Source organism: Atheta coriaria, unplaced genomic scaffold, assembly GCF_025399875.1.
Source record: "Atheta coriaria isolate IRGN ID8LTWV9N9 unplaced genomic scaffold, Caltech_Dcor_3.1 hic_scaffold_10_pilon, whole genome shotgun sequence".
Lineage (NCBI taxonomy): Eukaryota > Metazoa > Arthropoda > Insecta > Coleoptera > Staphylinidae > Dalotia > Dalotia coriaria.
The window spans coordinates 4,110,092-4,129,227 of record NW_027045452.1 but is presented as its reverse complement, the minus strand read 5'-3'; the positions used below and the strand labels follow the sequence as shown (position 1 = coordinate 4,129,227).

Here is a 19,136-nt window from a genome sequence, read left to right as displayed (position 1 = left end):
ATTAATAATTTAAAAATGTAAAATAGATTGTAATTTTAATTAAACTATAAAATAAAAATGTATGATGCATCAAACTGTACATTAAATCCGCAATCTGCGCGCCTCTTGGCCGCAAAACCACGTTTGTAAGTCTTTTGTTTACGAATTTAATTAAACATTTTGCAGTACACAGGCGCATCCACTACGGCAATACCAATTCCCGAGCAGTTCTACGAAATGAATATTTCGTGCATTCTAATTAACTTCATTCAACATGCAGGTATGTTTTTATGCCAACAATTTTATTTTATTGTAAATCTATGTTTGGCATGTTAATTAAATTTAAGTATTGTTTTAAATCACAATTTAATTTGCAATACATTCAGTATAGGTATTCTGCCCGTTTTGAAACGACACGGTCGATAGATGAACCTATGACCCGATTCGCTAGCGATATAAACCTTTTCGCAATGGTTGCTAACGACGGGCGGCAGGCGCCCACCACCCAATATTACCAATCCCATCCAACCATCCGGCCATCCCGATACAATCCTGCCGTATGCATTAAGTTTCACTCGCGTGAGCCTCGCACGCGTTTTGTGTTTATCGATTCGCCTTCAATCTACAATAACGCAAACATTTATTATCATTACTATTGTTGTTATTATTGCCGGCAATTGCGACCCCGCACGAAGAAACGTTCCTACGCTGGACTATCGATAAGTCCAAAACTAATTATTGCAAATTGCTTCAACACTTTGATTAATAATAAACTTACCGGAATCATTAGGTTTTCTTCATATTGAATTCTAGTTACCTGCGTATCTAGTAATTAATTTATGCAATTTACTTTATACACTGATTGCAGATAATTACAATTCGTAGTTTCAAAGTTTGTTCAGACTGTGATTACCGTAATTATTCCACAAAGCTTTGTTAGGAGTTTGTGAAAAATCAGAATTGGTGGTTTTGCGACCAAAGACAAAGAGTGAGAAATTAAAAACGCAAACTTTGGATGTCTGCACTCGACGCTAACATGCAACCCAAAAACTTTCCTACCCTTCGAATTTATATAAAGCGACGTTCGCTTTAATATTTCTGTTAGTTTTCCAACAAAATAGCTATTTAAACTAGCAATTTCATCGACGCGTTTACAATGCAGCCGTTGAAAAGCCCCAAAGGGCTTCAAAAGCTCTCAAATGGTTGAGATTTTTAATTTAATTACTAATTTTCTAAAATTTAATTAAATATAAATTGCAGAGTTTGAAGTGCATTGTAATCAAGACGCTGCTAAACGATGCATTGTTTTTTCAAAACTTGTATTACGATCGCTAAACGTTTGGCCTGATAACGAGGATCCAAAAAAATACTGGTTAATGATGGTAGTAATTGTAAGCGTTTTTACCATGGGAATGGCGCATTTTGCTTACGTTATAATAAATCTGGCTCAAATTACAAAGATGACGACAGCATGTACAACAGTTTTAGTTTCGTTTGAAGTACAAATTTGTAGCATAATTTAAAAAGTTTAAAACTTAAATTTGTTTTTTTAGTGCATTGCAAAATTATTAACTATGATACACTACCGCGCCGAACTGAACCGTATTCTGACGTCAATATGGCTTGATTTCTGGCCGGTAAATATGGTAAAGCAAAGTTTACAACGCGAAATAAGTTTCCGTAGCAATTACGTGACTGTCGTGGGCGTGGCGTTCCTCTGCATGGCGTTTTTTTCCAATGCTCAGTTTATGATGTTCCCACTGGTCCATAACCTCTCTGAACTACCGCTAGCTTCTTGGTATCCTTTCAACTTTCGAGTTAGTCCATTGTACGAGATGATGTACATTTGGCAGTGGTTTATGAATCAAGTTATCATTACAACACTAAGTGGTTTTGATGCTTTTTTCAACGCAATTGTCATGATTTGTGCCACACAGTTTCAGATTTTACAGAATGTGCTTGAGAATATAGGAAAACATCATCGTATGAGACAATGGAATGTTATTAAACATTTTGGGGATCTAGTGGACAAGCAACGATCAAGTTTTGAGATGAGAATGTTGGTCAAGTGCATTAAACACCATTTAAATTTAATAGAGTGAGTTTTTTTTCATTATCATAACTTATTATTATAATATCATTTGATATTTTAGAATTTGTGATTCATTGGAGACAATTTTCGCGCATATTGTATTCATGCAATTTGTTGTGAGCGCTTCAGCGATGTGCGTTTCATGCGTCGCTTTAGTAAGATTAAAAAATATTTTATAGAGAAATATGTTGAGTGAGCAAGTATACAGCTGCGTGATATGCGTCAAAAACAAAAGTCTCTTTGTTTTTCAAATATTTTAACACACTTGCTTGCCATACCATATAGTTAGTTTATTTTTTCGTGCTGTAACATTTTGTTTTGTTTGCAGATAGCTGATCCGGATGTATGGCAGCATATGCTCTCGTACTTGATCGCGCATGTTTTTCAGTTTTTTATTTATTGTTCGGTTGGGAGCGAACTCACATATCAGGTAATAAAGCAAAAAGGTTTTTCAGTTGAAATTTAAATTTTACGAGCGTAGAGTGGACAGATTGCGGAATCGGCTTACGACTGTAACTGGGAGGCTTCCCAAGACAACGATTTTCGTCGGGCACTCGTAATGATCATCTTGCGTGCACAAAAACCGATGGAACTCACAGTCGCCGGACTAATGCAGCTCAGCTATGCGAACTTTATCGGCGTAAGCATTAAATCAAATCAAGTTATAGTCAAAACTAATCATATTTATGAAAATTATGATTTTTTTATGTTTACAGACAGTGCAATTATCGTTTTCATTTTATGTTCTGCTTGATTCACTGGTTTAAAATTTATTGTTGGGAAATAAAATTAACAATTGAGTCTATTTATTTTTATCTCTTAACCTATAATAGAAGAAAATTGCAGCTAATTGAAATCCACGTGTCCGGACTTTAAAAGCCTGCACAGGAAATTGGCATAAAATGATAGAAGAGTGCAGCGTGGCGACGATTTCGCGATGATAATAATAATAAACGAGAGGAAAATGATTAGATCGTGGGCTCGGCTGACCCTATTCGCGTCGCGACTATCGCCGGCGGCCGGCGGCCGTCGACTACGACCAGGACTTTTCCGGTCAAGGACGCTTCTCGTCGCCTCGCCTCTCACTAGAAACCCTTCACTTCCACCCAACTCTACCCCCTCGCGTTATATCACTCTTTTTATTGCCTTCTAAACATTATGCCCGTTTTTGCAGCGCTTTATTATTCATGTGAGCATCAATAATTTCGACCGGCGTTAAAAATAAGTCTGTTCCGACTCTGACTATGTATCGGAGTGAGCAGAAAATATTAATCACGTCCAATTAATCGAAAAAGAGCGCGCGCAGCGCGTTGACCTTTAGTTTTCTGGCTTTGATTGCAACGTCCAAGCAAACGCGTCGCCGGCACGACATTAACAAAGGCAAGTCTATAAAATCAATCAATTTGATTAGCGCCACGGTTATTGGTGTTATTGATCCACTTTGTAACCGCCGCAGAGTACTCGTATCTACCAGCTGAGTGCAAGAAATCGCTAATAACAAAAAATTCAAAGTGCGTACGTTTCCATCACTATTCATACTTGAATATGCACCTGCAATTACTATTATTATCACAGTTCAGACCCATACTAACCTTTTGTGCGCAAAGTGTTGGCATATGGTTATTATTTCAACTCAACGCCTAAATCTCAGAACTAAAAACGGTTTGGGAGTTGTTGAAGGCACGCCGTTGAAAGAATGAAATGGCAAAAGCTCGAAAAGTAACTTCGAGGACTAGAAGCTCTACATTGTCTTCGCATCTCAGCGCTGCTGCTAGCGCTGCGAGAGAAATTTTAATAATGCAAATTGAAACAGCAGCAAAGGTATACCACGAGCTGGCTGGCTCACAGAATTTGAGGAAGCTATGGACGTCGCACGCGTTCAACCTGGATGCGGATTGCGGCCTCCACGAGAAGCACGAAAGCATGTAAAAAGCGGAAACGGCTTATTGTGTTGTTAACTTCAGTCGTTTCGTCCTTTTGTCTCGATTCCACTCGCTCGTCGGAGATTTCTCTGTTTGAAAAGAATCGGTCGAGTGCAACGAACACCTTGACAACGTCATGCGCTGCAATACATCTTACGCAATTCTGTTGCAAAATCTTACAAAAAGTTTCTAAGAAGCTTTCGTGATAATTACAAAATATTTCATTTTATTTTCATATGAGTATATAAATTTCAAGGTTGAATCGTGGCGAAAATTCTCTAAGAAGTTAAAAACGAATTGCTATGCATACTGATGCTGATATTATCATACCTCACGGCACTGTAGGCGGTGCTCTAGTACCTGGGGTAAGTGTACTTCATCCTTTATCTTTCATCGTCTCGAGACTTTAAAAAAAATGACAAGAACGAAGCTCCCAGGTGTAAAGCTTATTGAAAATCAGATAAAAATCTTTTCAACCATCAGAGATTTATCCTTTGTATTACAATATCATAGAATTAATATTTTAAAATGTTTATAAGTAAAAATGCAATAATGTGCTACAATTCCACAAAAGATTTCTTGCGTTTTTTTAATTAAAAACGAAATCTCCGCCACCGCACGGGAAGGTGAACAAACGAGCTTAATTAGGTTTCGCCCGTAACGACAATAAGACGCCGCTGGAACAAAAAAAAAGAGGTGTCCGTCCGTTCGTGCGGGAACGAGGACGACGTGTCCTCCGTGCGCGATCTAAGTAAGAAAGATGGATGTCGCTCAGGCGCACGCAGAAGTAACAAGTTCTGCGGGGAGGGTGGTATCATGGCGCGCGGCGACCGACAGGTGGAGGAGCGAGCGAGCGGACGCAGCCAGGTGGAGGCAGAGCGCATCGCCGCTACACCGCCGCCGCGTGTGGATATTGATTTTCCCGGCGCCGGGGCGAAGACGCCGGCCTCGCTGCCGCCACCGGTGCGCGCGCGAAGGATAAAAGGTGAAATAATGCGCGAAAGTGGCAGGAAGCGTTAGACAAAGCGGCCGGCCGGCCGCGCGCGCCAAGACGACGTTTGATTGAAGTTGCGAGTTAAGGATCTTCCGTCGTTACCTAAGCTCAGGAAACAATCCGCCACCGCCGCCACGTCCTACACCGACAACGAATTGTTCAAGGACGCGAAAAGAAATTCCAACCTCACAACAACAAAAAAATTAAAACACACTGTATAAATATTACTACATAATCAAATTTACAGCTACAACTAGTAGCTTCTTATTTTGTAGGTAACTGAAAGTTAGTAGGTACGTTTTTACTACTTTTAAACTTGGCGCACGTACAGAATAGTAATTTCTCGACTTCGCATTTCAATTTTAAGTTGGCGAATTTATTTCTTAAGCACGCATAAAATTACCTAGGTCTCGAGAGGGCCCAAAAATTTTGGTAAGAAACTTTGAGGGCTCGTCCTCGTGCGAGCGATGTGTTACAACTCGTATAATCGATGATTAGTCCAGGATACTCTAGATTACAATGTGCGTCCCGAGGTCCCAGGACTTGTTATAGCCAAATACCGGCGACACTCACACATCTGCAATCCCTAGCGCAACCAGCACGTCCGCGTATTAACTCACCTAGTTGACTAGCACTAGATGCAAGGATATGCTGTTCCTGTGAGTTAATAACCAGCAGATCCTTCTGTATCCAGTAGGATTAGTATTGTCACATGAACAATTTACAAATTCATCAGAATATTTAAAAATACCAATAGAAATTTGATTTGAATACGATAATATTACTAAAAATGATTAAACTTTATGTAATTTCGTTAAAATATCATTTTTATTTTATAATATTTGTTTTAATGATGATTGTTTGAGTTTAAAGGTGACAATTCGTATTGCGATGAACACGCACCTAGAATAACAGCCAGGATGTTCGCGGATGTGCACTTGGGGGATGGTGATAGTGTGCGATAGTGTGAAGCGAGTGAAGACACTGGAACCGAGGAACAGTGGAGCAGAACGACAAAGGTGGAGACCCATCCGCTTATACGCACACCTTGGGGTTGCTAACGACACCTCTGCAGCGACCTCCAGACGCTTGAAATATGCATGCGGACGAACCAATCTTCATAACACTCAATAACTAAGCGGACTCGCCATGAATTTTTCATCCGGGGATTCGGTCACATGATCCCACAACGAGGAGCGCTCAGAAGCAATTTGTGCATCATTGGGTCAAATTTTAAACAATCTGTAAGTATCGTGCAAGTGCTAAAAATTGAAATACTGTATGACTTTAACTTGACCTTAGCTATGATAACGAAGGTGACAAAGTTTTAAATTTATTTCACTGAAAAAAAAAAAAACAGTTATAAAGTTATATTATTAGCTCGTTAGTCTGGAGCATTTCCTTTTCCTTTATCCGCGTTTGAAATTAGTTTAATTTAATTCCAGCGTCGCATTGTGCATGATCCGGGCGCGTATTGAATAAAGCATAAAATACCCAAAATAATAAAAATATAAAAACTCCCTTGTAATGGTTATTACCTTGGGTTTGCAGCGCAGACACGGAGATCGAGTCTCAAGCTTCAGTAGAAAGAAAAAAAAGGTAGTATAATGCCTTGCTTAGCAGCTTGGTCACGTCCACGAAGGGGTTGGTCCGCTGTCCTCCCGTCTTGTTGCGTTCGCCATTACCTCACACGTACAAGAGACGTACAAGCGCCAGAAACACCTAAAGCCATTCGAGGCGGACAGCCGCGCACCGCTTGAGTCAGCAGAGCGGATCTGGCTCGGCGTATAAAATACGTGCGTACATGTCTTCGAATAAAACGATAAAAGCGTCGGCCGGGGAGTCGGCACAGACTGCAAAAGCGACCGTGGGAAGTGTTAACTTTTTAATCTGACCACGCCAACAGATTGCCACTAGTTGAACATGAAACATAAAACTTCATCATCTACTTGTCATCATATATTTTATAGTAAAAATCTATGTCTATAGTTTTTATTGTGAGAGGCTCTCAACTTGAAAATCACTTGATGCGAAGTCTCCGCGACTGAACTCGATTGCTGTTGATCAGGAAGTCTCAATTGTCTCTAGTTGTCTCCGGCAAATTACGCAATTACTCGGCGTTATCGTGTATCTTCCATCGTGCTCGGAATTGAATTAAGCGACTACGAAGATTAATTGTCGCGGCTTTCGCAAAATAATATCTGTGATTGTGGTTCCAAGAAGAGAGTAAGAAAGCTGTGCGTGGATGACAGCTATGATGATGATGCTAGTAGGTTGCGAGTGCGTTACCGACTGTCGACTTGAGGTAGCGAGGAGTCGGTTGCGTACTGGCGGAGCTTGCGCGGGCTTTCGCCAGGATAGCGCGCCTGCCGCCACACGCCGCGATCGTATCGCACAGTCCGCCGCAGTCCGTCGCGTTCGTATCTTCGTCCGCGCCGCACGCTCTCGATCGTTCGTTAACCGCCGCGTATCCGCGAATTACTTTAACCGTCAGTATTCCGACAACATCCTGTAGATGTGCACCGGCGAGCACGTGAGTTCGCCCAGTTTTACAGTTGCGCGCGTGTGATTTTTTTCGCTCGTGATACGAATTCGTGTTTGATGTGCGTGCTAATACCCTGATGGCGAGTCTTCCGCGTCATCCCGGGATGATGGAGCTGTTCACGCTGTTGGTGGTGTTATTTGCGGTGTACGGCAGCGCGGCTGTGGCTGGATACTCGTGGCCGGGTGATGAAACCACAACGCGTTCATCACCCAAGGACTTCCACTTTGATCCATTGGTGGTGGAGACAACCAGTGGTTTGGTTCGCGGATATTCGAAGACAGTGATGGGTCGAGAGGTGCATGTTTTCACTGGGATCCCATTTGCCAAACCTCCCATCGAGCAACTCCGTTTTAGGAGACCGGTTAAAATTGATCCATGGCATGGGATCTTGGACGCTACAAAATTGCCCAACTCTTGCTTCCAAGAGCGATATGAGTACTTCCCCGGATTTGAAGGTGAAGAAATGTGGAACCCAAATACTAACATATCTGAGGACTGTTTGTATTTGAACATTTGGGTACCGCAAAGACTTAGAATACGGCACCATCCGGATAAACCCGTTCACGAACGAAAGAAAGTACCTGTTCTGGTTTGGATCTATGGAGGAGGTTACATGAGTGGTACTTCTACTTTAGATATCTACGATGCAGATATCGTCGCTGCCAATAATGATGTTATCGTAGCTTCAATGCAATACCGCGTTGGATCATTCGGGTTTCTGTATTTAAATAAATATTTCGGGCATGGTAGTGAAGAAGCACCTGGTAACATGGGCCTATGGGATCAAGCTTTGGCTATACGTTGGATCAAAGAAAACGCGGCTGCCTTTGGAGGTGATCCTGATTTGATTACCCTTTTTGGAGAGTCTGCCGGTGGGGGTTCAGTAAGTTTGCACTTGCTTAGCCCAGTAACAAGGGGATTGGCCAAACGGGGCATTCTGCAATCCGGGACAATGAATGTCCCGTGGAGTTATATGTCCGGCGAGCGGGCGCAACAGATTGGCGAGGTTCTCGTGCAAGATTGCGGGTGCAATATCTCTTTGCTGAGTACACGGCCCCAAGAGGTGATGGATTGCATGAGGGCCGTGGATGCAAAAACTATTTCCCTCCAACAGTGGAACTCATACTCGGGGATACTTGGTTTCCCATCGACACCAACAATCGATGGAGTGTTCATGCCTAAACACCCTATGGATATGCTCAGAGAAGGAGACTATGAAGATATGGAGATTCTTTTAGGATCTAATCAGGATGAAGGTATGAAAAATAATTAACTTTTATGCATTTTCATCGAAATTGAAATTTTATGTATCGCAATTGGATACCGCAATGCATTTGCTATGAATTTAGTAACAAGCTGTCACTGGCAGGGAGAACAATTGGGCAATTGGTCCAGCGCGCAGCGGAGTGAATCTAGCCGGGAGGTGCGGCGCGGGAAGCGAGAAACGGTCAGCGGCCACCTGTGCCTCGTTCCCGCCGCCCTCTCCGCCACCACGGCGACCGGCGAGTGACCCGCGCGCCGGCCGGCAATGCCTCTTTGTGTCAATTAGTGACGTCATCCGATGCGCACTGTAATAGTTGTAACAAGTTGGACACATGATGAATTAGATCGCAATTGAACCCGAAGAACATTTTCGTTCACACTCAGCATATAGTGACATACACATTTTCATGTATTAGGCTAAACAAACATTTATGCATTAACAATTTGTTCATATTCCACGTAGTAATAATTATTGGTTTTCGAAGGCATTGTTTTAGTCACGTTGCTGAACATTAGTTGCATTAGCCGCTCGCTCGCGGATAATTGAGGCTGACTTTTGCGGGAATAACTAGCGTCGCTAACAACTGATAATGTACATGCACGGGCGAGCCGGCGCCAAATCTTGATTTATGCATTACGGGCGAAACTGAAACGGCCGTTACGGTGCGCGTTACTTCGTGCCGGTCGAGTAATAATGCGCATTACTGCCATTAACGTACCGGCGAGGTGAGTAAACACACTCCGCTTGAAATGTGGACGATATTAACGAGTTTCCAACTTCATCAATACAAAAAATTACACGAAATATCATAACCAAGAATTTTAATCAGAAAATTTAAACAAACGAGGAAAAATTCTTAAAATGTGACATTTTAAAATTTGAAGAAATACTGATTTTAGCTTGTTTGCTTTTGCGGTTGCTTTTATTCCAACAATCGGCTGGTACTAGTTCCGTTTGTCTTGACATTTTCGAGTAAGTCCAAGTTAAGAACTTCCTTCCAACGAATGAATAAAATATCATTTCATTTCCTTCAAAATCCCCATTCAATAAACATCTGTCTCCCCGTTCGGCTTTTTCCACCAGTGCTGCACTCGTCGGAAAACTTTCGGTTTGTAGATGTAGATAAAACAAGACGTCGACGCAAACGCGTTGGTTGTGGCAGTGCAGCGGGACGAAACAATTCTCCGGATGTATTTTCCGGCTCGGACCGTTCAAGCCGCCGCCGCAGCAATCCATTAATTATTAAATGGAAAACTAAAAGGACCATTTCGTATGCGGTGTGCTTATTGTAAGCAATCCTATTCTTCTTTTGAAAGCGACCCGTGCAATAACTGGAATAGCATTCAAACTTAATGCACCTAAACTTTGAGATTGAGCACGTTGTGAAAATGTGAAAATGTCAAAAGTTAGATATGTATGTTCGAAGAAAAATCAATCGATCGATTGCTCCGTCTGGGTCGGGCGGGAAAATTTATGCGATAGGCCTTGAGAATGCCATCTGGCGTAATTGAGGGGTTCGCGGATGTTTTTTCAGCAGTCTCCAACGACGCGCTTTATCCTCAAGTTCGTCCACGAGTAGCGTTTGGTAATTGCCTACCGACATCATCGATTACTTTGTTGGCAATGTGCGCCATTGTTTGACAATGAATAGAGCAGGATGTGCATGCACGTGCTGCACTTTCTCGCGTTTCACCAACACCATTAATTACGAATTAATAAATCAAAGCGCTTCAATTACAATAGCTCCAATAACATAACAAAAATATTATTTCTGTTATTATATTATTTATGTTATGCTGATGATGCCCTTGAGGCAAAACATATTAAAACTCACACAAAACAGTAATTTATTAAAAGGCAAAAATAAAAAATAATTGCAAAAAAATTTTGAATGTTAAAGAATAGATAAAATACTAAAATAAAATGTTTCAGCGCATTTTAATAATTATTTGTTTTGGAAATTGTAGATAGTTAATGAAGGAATATAATATTTACTTAAATATTTTATAATGAGCTTAAATTTTGTGAATGTACCTGCAAAAGAAGTTTGCTTGTTTATGTTTGGCTTTAATTAGTTTAAGTACTTTTCAGCAAAACAATTTAAACGCTGTATTCAATGACATATGAGTTATTTTAATTATAGCATAAGAACCTTTAACATTTGTTATCATAATAGTAGTAAAACATGAATAATAATACATACATCAATTTGCAATAACATTTCTAATAGATAAAAGCCCAAATTATTATTTAATTTTGTTTGGCTTTGCATTCAAAACTTTTTTAATCAAAATTTTGTGATTTGAAAATTGTAATCAGATATTCAACATCAAAACCATCACATCAAAGCGACGTTGACGTGTGATGTAAAAATCGAATCATTGCCTGGAGCTTTCCATCCGTCCAGCATTCGACTGTTTGCGAGTGAAGCTCTCGTCAAACAAACAAAAATTGCCTGAAAACTTCGGACTTCGGACTCATCATAAACCAGTTACAGTACGGTTTGCGTCATTTGAATCGGCCGCATTGATTTGCATAATGAATATTTTGGTATATCGCAAATATTCCCAATCGACGCTGGATTAACTTCGGTTTTGGCAAGCAGAAAAATCTACAAGAGATATTAATGGAATGATTGATACGTCGCTATCAATACGAACGCAATCAATATTCGCTAATTAGTGAATAATGCGATGGAAAAGTTTGCTGGTGTGGAATGACGCGACGTGACACTAATTGACAGCCGGTCATTTTGCTTTTATTTAAAATTGTTAAAAAGAAAAAAATATCGAACATTGTGTATTTACCTTCCTTTTGCGCCAAATTATTATTTATTTTGAGGGTAGAAGTCTAATATTTCATAGTAAACTTTGCAATCATGTTAATTGATGTTGTCAAAGTGTCATTACCACTCATTACCGAAACTTTTCCGTATGGCAAACTAGTGCATGTGTGTTTACGCGCGGCGAAGCGAAAGAGTAATAGACCCGGGCGCCGAGTAAAGGTTAATATAGTGCTCGAGTTAAAGAGATAACGCCGCCTTAAAGCAGCCCAGAAAGCAGTCGGCCTGCTTGCATTATTCAACGCGGCGCTGGCGAGCAATACCAGCTTACTTAACGCGAGCAACGCGGCGCAGAAACGAAGGAAAAACCAACGAAAGCCCGAAAATCGCACGCGCCGAGATGAAGAAACTCTAAGCCCCTCAGTTCGACCTCGAAGCTCGTATACACTGGTTGTGAGAGTCGGCAGAACCCTACCACGATGTGGGTACACCGCGTACGCTACCATAAGACGGTTTTTAAAAGGAAGCTAAGCGAGGATGATAGCTTTGACTCTTTTTGGCGCTTCCTGCGCTTTAACGTTTCCTTTTGAGAGCTTTTGCTTTTCTCTTTTTTACATTCTTATGCATGAAGAGTGATTCAACTCGCGCACACGAACGTTTCACAATTCATGACAGTTTGCAAATCTTATGAGTTATATAACACATCTCGCTGAAAATATCGCGCTTGTGATGAAGTAAAAAATTGGATTTTTAACGTTTTGATATGCGATCCGAGGCGAAGGGTTTATCATACGAATCATGTCGGCGAGTTTGGTTTGATTCGGCGTGAATTCAGCGGAATTTGAATGTCGCCCGGCGCCTCCACACGTGATGAACTAACAAAGGAATTATTGTGATTTATGATCGCGGACGCATTGTGAACAACAATAGAACAACATACGTGGTGGCGAACAATGTGTCACATGTTTGCAACTCATCAAAGCAAAACCAACCCAAGTCAATTTGAATTTATCATTTTTTTCAAAGCAATTTTGACGCCAAAAATGTCTAAAAATAAAAATATACATTTTGCAAAAATAATAAATAATTTCAAGCTCACCTAGTGACCTTTATATTTTCCGGAGGTACCCAGCGGGCTAAAATTAAATCATCTCCGGTAGATTTTGAATAATTTAGCGCTTTCGCTCGATGCGATGCACGAATTCTATTTTCAGATGCAATGCAATGTTGTGTGCATTGCTCTTCGATCGGTTACACCATCACGTAACCTTTCTCGAGGACACTACGTTTTATCCTGTTAATAGATTTGTTTGATCGAAACACTGCAAAATCAAATAAAATTTGCAAGAAGTACTAATTTTGTACTTATTTGTTTTAACAATCAATTACAAACATTATAATTGCTGGTCATTTTGCGTGTCATTGTGTGGTATGCATGCAAGTGGAGTGTTAATCGTTTGCTTGTTGGTTTGAGCCACCCGCTTCATATAGTCGGGCGTTCGTAAATGTTGATTTAAATTTAAACGCGCAACTAATGCGTAACTGGAACTACATATTACGGTTTGTCGGCACTTCTAAGCCGGCCTAATGCTTGACGCGGGCGCTACGCACGGGAATAATTAACACAAACGAATCGTAATTAACGCGCGACATGCAAACGCACCACGGCACGCACATGTGTGACAGCGTTACTTCTTTTATGTTTTACATAAAAAAAATACTATTAAGATATTATCACGCTTTTAATCAGTGGATACTTAGTTTAATACTGACATAAAATGCCTTAATTATATTCAATACGCGTATATATTTTATTGGTTTCTATAATAGTTTAGATTACCACGATGACACTGAAAGAAGCGACAAAACGACCCCAGCGACCAAATGAGAAACCATTATAATCCACTCAATCAATATGCTTATTTATTTATAACGTCCACGTCGGTGGTGGATCACGTCTTTATATTCACGGTCGTCGCAACGTTTTGGGTGGGCCTTGGATTCAATATCGTCTCGACGGTTTCACATGCGCAGCTAAACGCGCCCGAAAGCAAGTCATTTAATACCGGTTAGACCTAAATAGCGAACATAATTCATTTCCTACCGTACGCTTTCATATTCGTCCTCATTAATGATTCAATCCTTGCGGTGGTTTTCTGTCATCGCAACACCGAAAATACTTACACGAAAATGTAAACCAGCGAATCGTAAATGTTTCTGATTGTGCGAAGAGACGAAAGCGCATTGTGTTTTATTAGATTTCATTGTTGTCGCAGAAACAAATTTTCTTCCGGCGACATCGCGCTTTTTGGGCGCCCGGTTTCGAAAATCCACTTTTACGAATTTTCCTAATTTACATTTACATTCAGGCCCGCAAGGGCAACAAAAGAGACCTGCAAAATAACCACAATAAACACACGTATGCAATAAAAAAATATACACATTTTATTCGATTGTAACTAGGTATTAATCTGATTTAAGTTTTTTGTGATTTTTTAAGCAGTAAGAATGAAAATTGATGAACTATCGATTTTTACTTCATTCCCTTGGGTTAAGCACAAATGTAGAACTCGTAGGTACTAGTCGTAATTACACGCCGGTAATAAAAAACGCTATAATTTCGTTGTTTTTTCTGTTGTACTTTAGGTGCAAACACTGATATTAAATATTACCAGTGGACGCATTAAAATTTCGTGCACATAAATTATTTATTCCGTTCGTTTGCAAGGTGAAGACACAATGGAGAAGGCATAAAATCCAAGGCGTAGCAAAAGCCCCCGAGTATCCAACACCCTGGGATGTTGGGTGATGACGATGATGTTGTAAAAAAACACAAGCGCGGCAGTGTTTTTGGCCGGAGTTGGGAATTGTTGCAGTCGGAAGGCTTTTATTACGTTTCGCACCAGCCGGAGAAACGAGCAAGAACATTCTGCGAATTTATCGCTCTTGTTTTAAACGCGGTTTTATTCGCCGCCACTTTACGAACGATTTAACATCCGCGCCTGGATTAATTGATATGCGTTTAATGCGCACACGGGCGGTGGATTATTTATTTTTATTATGCCACTGAGAAAATTATTTTTTATATAAAAATTATATTCGAATATTTTTAATGGCTTAAACTAAAATCTTAAACTCAATTATTTCTTCATTAAAAACACAACAATTGCGTTATGGTTCCGGCCTGTCCGTGTAATAACATTTTATTAGCCTTTTGACATCGTGAAACAATTTCGTGCAAAATAAACTTTTGCTATTTCGTGCATTTACATACCTTCGAGTTTGGTGAAGGCGCCGTGCGTCGGGCGTTCTAAAGGAGGTAGGAAAATTGGGCGCAACGCGACGAAATGAAACGGAACGCAATCGCAATAAGCGGGGCTAAAGGAAGGCGGCGGGAACTTTTATTAGAAGACAACTTTTAGTGGATATTCGATTACGAAACTTTGTAATTATCTTGGCAAAAGATGACTTGATAATGTGAAATCTTGTAGCGCCATGGGCGTTGCACGTCTTATCCACCTGCCGTAACTCTGCAGACGCCAACTCCAATGTAAATATTTTTCTGGGACTATAGGTACAACTAGCAAAAAGAAAAAAAAAAGCATTTTAATTACATTCCAGCATGTTCTGCTATTTATTTTCCTAATTAAAATATAAAATCGGCGCATAAAATTGAATCACTGCTTTTAATTACATGCCTGCATTCGTGGCTGTTTTATTTTTGACCTCTTGAACCGGCAGGATATTAAGATTAACGTTGTTTTTTTATTTGACCCATATTTACGGCGACGTAATTCCGAGCGGGTTGCTAATTAAATTTCGCGTCCGATCGTTGCGAGCGGGAGCAAAAACGTTTTACTGCCTGGTGGAGTAATGTTCCCAATTGCGGCAATCGGCACAATAAAATAACGCATAACACTGCGTTACATATTTTCCACGCTTTCCTACGTACACCTTATAATTACTTGCGATATGATTAATCGGCTTCTATTACAACGGTATAATCTTTTGTTGGTGTTAGTTGTCTAATGGGCAAATAATACAACTTGACCTTAATGCAATCAACAGCGATTGTATGAAAAACTAAATCGTAGAAATAATTTCCATCAATAACTTAGAGTTGAAATAAAATCATTGCAAAATAATAATTATTGTAGTAATATTGTAGAAATTATAATATTAAAATCAATATTGTAATTATTACTTGTGCATCTGTTTTGCCCAGTGGTGATTTTAATTGCAAAAGCAATTTGATTACATTATCATGGCAATATTGTCATTGTTTGGTAATATTTGCGCAAATCAACAGTGTGGCGTCGTTTGGATGGTAATTAAGAGCTAATAAAATCTGAAATGATTTATTGCATTGATAGTTACTGAAAGCTTTGCGCTAAAACTTGACATAAATTGCGATTACTACTGTAAACTGTATTAATGAACACCCATCCGATTGAAATTCAAATAAAATATTCATTAGAATGTTGGTTATGTTGGGTTATATTTTAACCAAGTGTTATTGGTTGTATACAACCTGCTCCGTCTTTATATAGATATGTCACTCAATACATCACATTATCGAATACAATAACTCTAGGGAAACTAAATTATCCAAATGCACTCTAGTTGGGTTGGTCCTTTTGAACATATGTTTCTTCATGTTGGTTTCATTGCAAATAAAACTTGCATAAGCACAAGTAATGGCATGTCTCTGCTATGTGGAGCTTCGTTCAGTATGCAATGAGTACGCCGGTAAACAGATACCTGTGTCTGCGGTAAAATGGATTCAGAAGCAAATAGATGCACGCTAGTATGCACATTGTGAACACGTACCAGCTGCACTTAGCACACAGCACTGCGTCTTCTTCTCGTTATCGGAGTATTCTGTGTGCAGTAATAAGCGAGTCGACTATTTAGTGCACTGCCGATGCGCCCAGCCGCGTGCATCACTAAGTGTTAATAGTGGGCGAGCAAACGCCAACGCGTACTGAATAGTACTTCTCTGACAGCCACCAGCACGAGTATAAATTGGAATCGTTGAGGTGATAAATGCTATAGGCATATGAGCATGTCCAACCATACAGTATGTGAACAAACATTTATTGCAATAACAATTTAAAATTAAATTAATGGTTTTATTACATGTGGATTATTAGAGGAATTAATCTTTGATTTTAATTTGTGACTTTGATTTGTGATGAAAGAGGAGTTAATGAAGAGAGTAGGAACTGAGTACGCATGAAGACACTGTGTATTCAGGGGAACATGTAACAGGATGCCGTTTACACACAGGATACATAAACGTATTTGCATTCCGATTAGGCAATTTCTCAGTTCACCGAGCGTTCATTATCGTTGTTAGGATGAGATGGAACTTGAATAGTGGTAGTGCAAATTAAATAAATTGAATAGAACTTGAATAATTATGTCTATTCACATGATTACTGGTAAAGTAAAAAATGGCAGAAAAAAAGGTGAAATTATTTGTATTTAAAATTTATCAGTTTTAACATTTAAAATATCTTAAAACTTTATAAGTATTATATTTCAAGATTTAATATATTCTGCTTTAATTTATAAATAATTATAAATATGAAACCGATAAATGAAGACGTTTTGTCACGCTTGAGTAATCTGTGAATCCTGAATACCTCGGAAGCGTTTCCGAAGCGTCACGCCGATAAATTTCCGAGTTTAATGCGCGCGTACGAGCGCGTTTATGTGTGTTTTCCCGGGGTACGGGCCAAACCCCCAGCAACAGGAGGAAAGTAGGCAGGAGAACGCGCGCGGCCTTGCTATAATGTTGCGCATGAAGCGTTTAAATTCCGGAAGTGACTGTTAACTGTTATTACACTACGAGCATAACTACAAGCTGCGTGAATTTATGTGCAGGTTATAATCATAATTTAATTTACGTGAAAATAAAAAAAACAACATTGAAATCAAACCCAAAATTAGGACATAAATAATCTTTTTAATAAAAAGCATGAGCTGCTTGTATTTTATGCATACGCAAATATTTTATTATTTATCTCACGAATAAATCGCAATGAAGGGACCACAAAAAGCAAATATCGTCGGGGATTTCCTGGGTTGGTAGTTTGTTCTAGTTTCGGCGCGTGTGTCGATACTCGGCAGAATTATGATTCGGCGAAAGGAAAACTAGAAACGCGGGCGTTCGCGAAAATACACAAAAACACAAATCTGTCGTCGACTTATTGATTTATGCCACCCCGCAGCGGCGGCGGCGGCCAACAAACGCCGGATTCGATCGGGTAGGCACGTAAGCGCAGGTATGGTCGAGGCCGTCTCCGCCGCCGCCACCACAGCCGCAACCAATGCATGTAGATGAAATGTTATGGCAGGTGGGGAAACATAAAAGTGGAAATTATTTATGAGCGCGTCGTGCGTTTGACATTCGACAGGTTCTCACTATCTCAGCTACTGCCGCTACCAGCGCCCCTTCAGGTGAATTGCAAATGGCGATTTATTGCCGAACAGATAGATCATAAAATAAAAACGGAATCTGGAATCGGTAATAAAATTTTGAGACATTGCTATTTCTACAAATTGAAAGTAACCTAGATTTTAAAGATATTGCAATATTACTGATTGGTCTGAGTCGTTTTAGACTATTTGTACTCAATTCCATTAATGATAAAGTCCCAGTTCTCTAACTTCGGTTTTGGTATGAAAAGGACTAAAGTAAGAAAACGAATATGTTTTACCAATAGTTAGAGGATAAATAATGAAATTCAAATACCCGATGAGCATAAAGGTCGATTTAACGCATGTTCAATTTGTATCGACCCGGGGAAACCAATAAAAACAATCCCAATCTACAAAGTTTTCCAATTAGTTTGCACGTTACTTCAATTTGTACTCGGCTTTTTTACGATTGTACGCTTCGATTTGTACGAGTTGTATGTTTATTCTGCAAGTAAAAGATACACACGTTATTTTAAACAAAATGAAATTTAACGTTACAAGCAATCAATACAAATAAACAAAAATACGTAAATGGTAAAACACATAAAGCTCATAAATTGTTCCAATGCATGCGATCTCCGTCGAGTTTTGAAAACATGTATAAATGCATAAAGCAAGAATCAAACGAAGGAAACCCGGAAAATGAGAAAATCATTTCGCGTAACATTTAATTTATTTTGAATTCACTGCGATTTCGATACGAGTTTTATGGTTTCTAACTTTCCGACTTTCCCGATGAAAACTTACCTAGCTTTTAAGCTGCTTGATATTACGAGATTCGGAAGTTTTCAAAGCAACAGAATTAAATGAAATAAAATTGCAGATTTTATAGCATATTTTACGGTGAACGATAAAATGTCGTTTCCCTAAAACTGGAAAAAAAATCAATTAATCATAGGGAGAGGCTATAAATTATAGAATTGGTTGGTCGGAGTGCTACATCCGTTCTATGAGGGGAAGAAGTATCGGAAGGAAGGAAACCAAGAATACTACACTGCACCATAAAGATTTCAATAGTATTTTAGTCAACAATATTTAACAATGAAAAAATTAGAAAAATAAAATTATACAG

At 39.6% G+C, this 19,136-nt stretch overlaps 2 protein-coding genes across 2 annotated transcripts in view; both read left to right on the top strand.

The window, feature by feature from the left end:
- Positions 1-1,090: 1,090 nt before the first annotated feature.
- On the top strand, positions 1,091-2,876 carry LOC135800740 (odorant receptor 4-like). Its single transcript, XM_065314058.1, has 7 exons — positions 1,091-1,181; positions 1,240-1,478; positions 1,533-2,077; positions 2,133-2,226; positions 2,400-2,501; positions 2,553-2,711; positions 2,788-2,876. Exons 1-7 carry the CDS (start codon positions 1,136-1,138, stop codon positions 2,836-2,838), a joined length of 1,236 nt encoding a protein of 411 aa, XP_065170130.1. The 5' UTR covers positions 1,091-1,135; the 3' UTR covers positions 2,839-2,876.
- A 4,490-nt stretch (positions 2,877-7,366) lies between these two features.
- The window catches only part of Ace (Acetylcholine esterase), a 32,834-nt gene continuing 21,064 nt past the window's right edge, over positions 7,367-19,136 (top strand). Inside the window, exon 1 of the mRNA XM_065313361.1 lies at positions 7,367-8,788. Within this exon, the coding sequence (XP_065169433.1) occupies positions 7,609-8,788 (1,180 nt within the window). The 5' untranslated portion in view covers positions 7,367-7,608. The remainder of the gene's footprint in view (positions 8,789-19,136) is intronic.

What these genes read in the sequence shown, in the direction of transcription:
- LOC135800740 (XM_065314058.1), top strand. Translation starts at nt 1,136, where the DNA reads ATGCAGCCGTTGAAAAGCCCCAAAGGGCTTCAAAAGCTCTCAAATG. An exon ending in GCTTCAAAAGCTCTCAAATG is followed by an intron (nt 1,182 to 1,239) that starts GTTGAGATTTTT and finishes TATAAATTGCAG; the next exon opens with AGTTTGAAGTGCATTGTAAT. An exon ending in CAGTTTTAGTTTCGTTTGAA is followed by an intron (nt 1,479 to 1,532) that starts GTACAAATTTGT and finishes TTGTTTTTTTAG; the next exon opens with TGCATTGCAAAATTATTAAC.